This window comes from Phytophthora parasitica, assembly GCF_000247585.1.
Source record: "Phytophthora parasitica INRA-310 unplaced genomic scaffold supercont2.1, whole genome shotgun sequence".
In the NCBI taxonomy this organism is placed as follows: domain Eukaryota; phylum Oomycota; class Peronosporomycetes; order Peronosporales; family Peronosporaceae; genus Phytophthora; species Phytophthora nicotianae.
This window is the reverse complement of record NW_008634126.1, coordinates 2080990-2085748: the sequence shown is the minus strand read 5'-3', so window position 1 is coordinate 2085748 and position 4759 is coordinate 2080990. Positions and strand designations below refer to the sequence as shown.

At 44.7% G+C, this 4759-nt stretch overlaps 3 protein-coding genes across 3 annotated transcripts in view; 2 read left to right on the top strand and 1 right to left on the bottom strand.

Annotated features, from left to right (window-relative positions):
* Positions 1-854: 854 nt before the first annotated feature.
* On the top strand, positions 855-2299 carry PPTG_00545 (hypothetical protein; the record flags this gene model as incomplete). The annotated part of the gene is made up of 2 exons (XM_008891946.1): positions 855-928; positions 1036-2299. The coding sequence occupies 2 exons, from the start codon at positions 855-857 to the stop codon at positions 2297-2299; spliced, it is 1338 nt and encodes a 445-aa protein (XP_008890194.1).
* A 1328-nt stretch (positions 2300-3627) lies between these two features.
* On the top strand, positions 3628-4686 carry PPTG_00544 (hypothetical protein). The gene is made up of 2 exons (XM_008891945.1): positions 3628-3860; positions 3917-4686. Exons 1-2 carry the CDS (start codon positions 3641-3643, stop codon positions 4627-4629), a joined length of 933 nt encoding a protein of 310 aa, XP_008890193.1. The 5' UTR covers positions 3628-3640; the 3' UTR covers positions 4630-4686.
* PPTG_00543 (hypothetical protein) overlaps positions 4683-4759 on the bottom strand; it is a gene marked incomplete at both ends in the record, with an annotated part of 1972 nt that continues 1895 nt past the window's right edge. The window contains 2 exons of the mRNA XM_008891944.1: positions 4683-4687; positions 4749-4759. Coding sequence (XP_008890192.1) covers positions 4683-4687; positions 4749-4759 — 16 coding nt within the window. The remainder of the gene's footprint in view (positions 4688-4748) is intronic.

The window sequence follows — 4759 nt, the reverse complement described above, 5'->3', positions numbered from 1 at the left end:
TGAGCAATCTATCGGCTACTGTACATGCATTGTTATAGTAATGTATTTCAAAAAACTTTATTACGCCATGCTTGTAGTAATCAGATTGCGTGTCTAAAAGCTGAAATCATCGAGAACGAATGTCCCGTAATCCAAATGCATGTTCTGGAAACCTTCCACCACTATTAGGAATTGTGGATAACGATGATCTGCACGGTAATTTGCACAACGCTAGACCTGTTTTCCGCCGTTACTAATAAAAACGAGCCGATAGCTTCAGTTAGGAACTGTTCCTCACGATTTACGTCTGGTCTATAATGGTTGAGTCTGCCAGATCTTAAAAAATAATAGGAGTTAGTGGGAATTTCAAAAACTTGGGTATAACAAATGCTGAACAGATTTCCGATGTTAGTTTTCGTTAAAAATATGTCGTAGTTCCATTATAATTAATTCACTGTTGTGTTGCCGATCTTTGTCTTTTTATTTGTAGTCACCAAAACGCGCAATGCAATTCTCGATACATTCGGCAATCTAAAAAAGGAATAGGGGCACAAGAACTTTGTTTTGAATGGACAATCGTTTGCTGAATCGGCTCGGTCCTGTCAAAAACTTCGACTTAACTCACACTATTGTGTGTACATGAAACATTTTATAACTAAAACAAGTAACCTGCCCTTAAATGGTGGCCTTCAGGAATTAAGGTTAGATCTTTAAAATGCTGCTGTGTCTCAAGTCAGTTTGTAATTTGACCGTTGCCCTTGAGAACTCTGGTCAACTCGTATACCCTAAAACTTCCGGTTTCCACGATCCATACTTGGGATCCAAGATTAACGTAATGATGGGAAATGGAACCGTAATATCGAGACGAGCAATTGATGAACCCGACAATCAGCTCGTCACTTCGCAATTTACTCATCAGCGACCAGGACCACGCCCACTCAGACACAAAGTGCGCGACTATGCGTCTCCTTTCGGTCGTACTGCTGCTTTCTACTGTTTCTTAACACGCATCGAGAGCTCCTCGGAAAATACCAACCGCGAATGGTTCACAAATAGCCTATCTGCGATTGATAAGCAAGGCAACACTCCAGCTCAAAGGTTCTTGAGGAAGTACGAAGTTGGGGCTGGGACTGATGAAGAGCGAGTTGGCTTAGGAAATGTCGTCAATGCAATTAAGACTGCCGCATCGAAGATCGCCGAGGACACTAAGCTAAGGACGTTTTTGCTCATGAAAAATAAAGGAGTTGACGTGTTGAACAGCTTAAAATTTGGAGACGATGTCGCGGTTGCTTTGAAAAGCTCGAAAATGAACACTTTGAAGAAGTACATCGCGATGTTCAACGAGAAGTACCCGGACAACACTATCTCACTGATCGGGGTTTTCACAGCCCGCTACGGAGACGATGCTGTGGCGAAAGCGCTAGTATCTGCGGAAAGACACGCAGATTCAGCACCGGATGTGGCGGAGCTGGCAAAGAAGCTGCGGGCTGAGCAAACTTCTGCTTGGTTGGAGGGTGGTAAATCCGTCGTTGATGTATTCAACTCGCTCAAGCTTCATGATGACGAATTTGTAGCGCTCGTAAGTCGAAAGCTGGAGGTACTTGATGATTATATTGTGAAGTTCAACAGCGAGAAAAATGGCCACGAGACTTTGCTCAGGGCCTTGACTACGGGCTTTGGGGGTGATGATGACTTTAGGTTAATTTTAACGAAGGCAAAACACGTCCCTGCTACAAGAGCGAAGGCCATCGAATTGGAGAATCTCAGGCGTTGGCAACAAGAACAACTAGAGCCAAAAAGAGTCATGAAGCTGTTAAGTCTTGGTGATGATGTGGAAAATGCTCTGAAAAGTATAAAGCTCAGGAGACTTGATGAGTACATAATTGAGTTCAACCGGATGAATCCGAGCAAGCAGCAGACGCTGCTCGGGGTGCTGACGAAGCAGTACGGAGAGGCTGGAGTGGCAAAGGCAATCGTATCCGCAGTGAAGGAGGAGAATATGCTCGCTGTACGTTTGCAGAAACAGCAATTGGAAGGCTGGCTACACAGCGAAAAGTCCGTGGATGACGTTTTCAAGCTTCTGGAGTTTAAGAAGAACGACCTATCCTCAATCGTTAGCCGCAGAGTGGAAACGCTGGACAAGTATATAATGCTATACAACAGAGAGAAGTCAGCAAAAGAAACTTTGGTAGGCGTATTTGTGAAGGCTTTCGGTGAAACTCAGTTGAAGAATATGCTGGAAAGGATTCCTGCTACGAACGAAAGATCTGAAAAGCTCCGTAGGCAATTCATTGAATGGAAGCCCCTGTCTTCCGGCTAGACAAACGTTATCACCAAGATAGATGTAGTGAAAGCTGATGTCTCTATAGTGAAGGCTGATAAGATACTACACGACGTTGTTGCGAGCACGTTGCGGCGTTCTTAAATCTGCCCAGATATACAAAGCATTCGTTTACTGGTGTTTTCACAATGGGGAAACGTCTTATGTTATTCCATGTTATTTTCCTATAAGAAAAAGAAAGTTGGTTAAACAATCCCTTTCCTATCCTCTCTTTTATTAGGCTTACCAGTGATATTTGTGCCAAAGTTAAGCGGGAGATTCTGTAGTAACGATGGCACCTTCACGCCATCTTTTCTCAGCAACTAGCCCAATAACCAACGCTTTAGAGCACGTAAGACAATCCTGGCGAATATACACTGTATACGCAAAGTGTACTAACCGGTGGGCCAAATCCAACCAGGTTCTGTCGTCTAAAATGTGAGTGCGGATTTAATTCGAGTAAGACTTGGCGGTAAGAAAAGACTTGGTGGGTTCTACTAATGACTTGGATTTGTATCGTGGCGATTGTCCTCCCGCTCCTCAAACAGACTCAAATCGGCAAATTTGGACGAAATTCACAATACATATTGATTTACTCGCAGTTCTTCTACAACCACTCGGACATAATCTCATCGGAATGCTTACTCGACCAACTACTGCCTTTCTGTTCCCTTAAATATCCACCAACATTTACTCGAAAACAAGCTTTTCCCCTAAAATGCCAGATACCTTGGCTTGTGAATAGCGCCACTAAAACAACGACAAATTTATTTCGTGTATCTAAAACTAGAACATAACCCGACGTTAAAAATAAGTTAATCATACCGGATAACATAGCAACTCTGCAGCTACAACGCAAAGCCACAGCGACAATGCAATGCCCGGCTACTAATTTCCCAGCTTGTTGACTTGAACAAGTGCTTCCATACTCACCCGAAACTTGGGAGGCTCTATCCCATGAAGGCGTTAACGCTTTCGCGCCATACCAACTCAAACGGCTCGTTTTTTAGGCTCACAGGTTGCACTGCATTTCACCCCATGACCGTACCAGAGCGACCCGCTTCGCATGTGCCGGGCAAAATCAGTCCCACGCGTTGCTCGAATTCATCGGTGCTTTACTGGTCGTCACCCTTGTTGTTACATAAATGTAACTAAACTTGCAAGTATCGGCAAGATGAGTACGCGTACTTCTTTCCCCGAAACAACACTGAAACAACATTTTTATTAGCCAATCAAAATCGTGCAAACAAAAACCACAAATCAGCGAATCAGCGATCGCGAAAAGTGTATCCATTCAGACTCTTTTTTACGTCAAACATTCAGTCGTAGAAAAACATCCGAATGGAAGGAAACACCAGCAAGGCTCCGAAGGGCGAGTGCGCCACGTGCGGCAAGCTGGTGTCTAAGTCAAACATGGCCAAGCACCGTAAGGTGTGTGGCAAAAAGAAGGCACCCAAGACGCGCAAGGTCATCAACCGCCAGTCTTACAAGCGCCATAAGGACAAAATCCTGAACAAGCGCTTCGAGCAGAGAGTGTTCAACCGGTTTCGTCGTCTCGAGGGTACGATTTTTTGTAAATATATTGTATTTTTTTTAAAAAAATGTAAAAAAATGCAGTTGCCAGAGAACAGCTTGTTACAATGAGCAACAAGCCTCTCGATGTTGAGCCTATACCAGTGAAGAAATGGAAACCTGCGCCAAGCACGAGTCTTCTTCACGGAATTAGCAAGGATCCGAATCTCTTTGCGTTCTGTCTCAATACGCTTCGGGAGCGGTGCAGGAAGTTGTACAAGATCGGACCTGCTTATGTGGAGTGGCCCAAGTTCTACAAAGCGATAATGTTCACGCTTCATCCTGAAAAAATTCCTTCAGCGGCTTGTGACTTCGGGAGTTCGACGCAAGAGATTTACGATTTCAAGCTCGAAACGGTAACCGCGTTCAATCAATTGAAAGTCCAACTCGAAGCGGACACGGACGACCTTACAGAAGAGGTTGCGGACGGATTATCGGATGCAGCATACGAGCGTGAGATGAACCGAATTCGTAGGGCCAAACGGGACAAAGCAGAAGGTGAAGCCACGTTTAGCCATCTCCAGGATCAGTTGCGGATGTACCGTAAACGAGTGGAAAAGCACCTCGCATCGGTTTCTCTCCATGCAGCCAACTTTCAAGCGAAACAAGAGAAAGCTCAAGCCTTGCGAGACGAAGAACTTGCCAAACTGAAAAAGGTGATTGAAGAGTTCGAGAGTAAAGGTCCGTGCGCGACGTATGACGAGTTCAAGAAGTCCGAGAATCAACGTAGGTCTAATGTCCAGCCAGTGCAAGAGTAGGGACGCGTCTATCCCCCCAGACATAACAGTAGTGAATTATACGAGCTTCACCACTAACCTGATTGTTTTTCCATACCAAAAAGTACGCGTTCATACCGAATGGTACGAGGCAGTCATACCAAAAAGTACG

What these genes read in the sequence shown, in the direction of transcription:
- PPTG_00544 (XM_008891945.1), top strand. Translation starts at nt 3,641, where the DNA reads ATGGAAGGAAACACCAGCAAGGCTCCGAAGGGCGAGTGCGCCACGTGC. An exon ending in CCGGTTTCGTCGTCTCGAGG is followed by an intron (nt 3,861 to 3,916) that starts GTACGATTTTTT and finishes AAAAAAATGCAG; the next exon opens with TTGCCAGAGAACAGCTTGTT.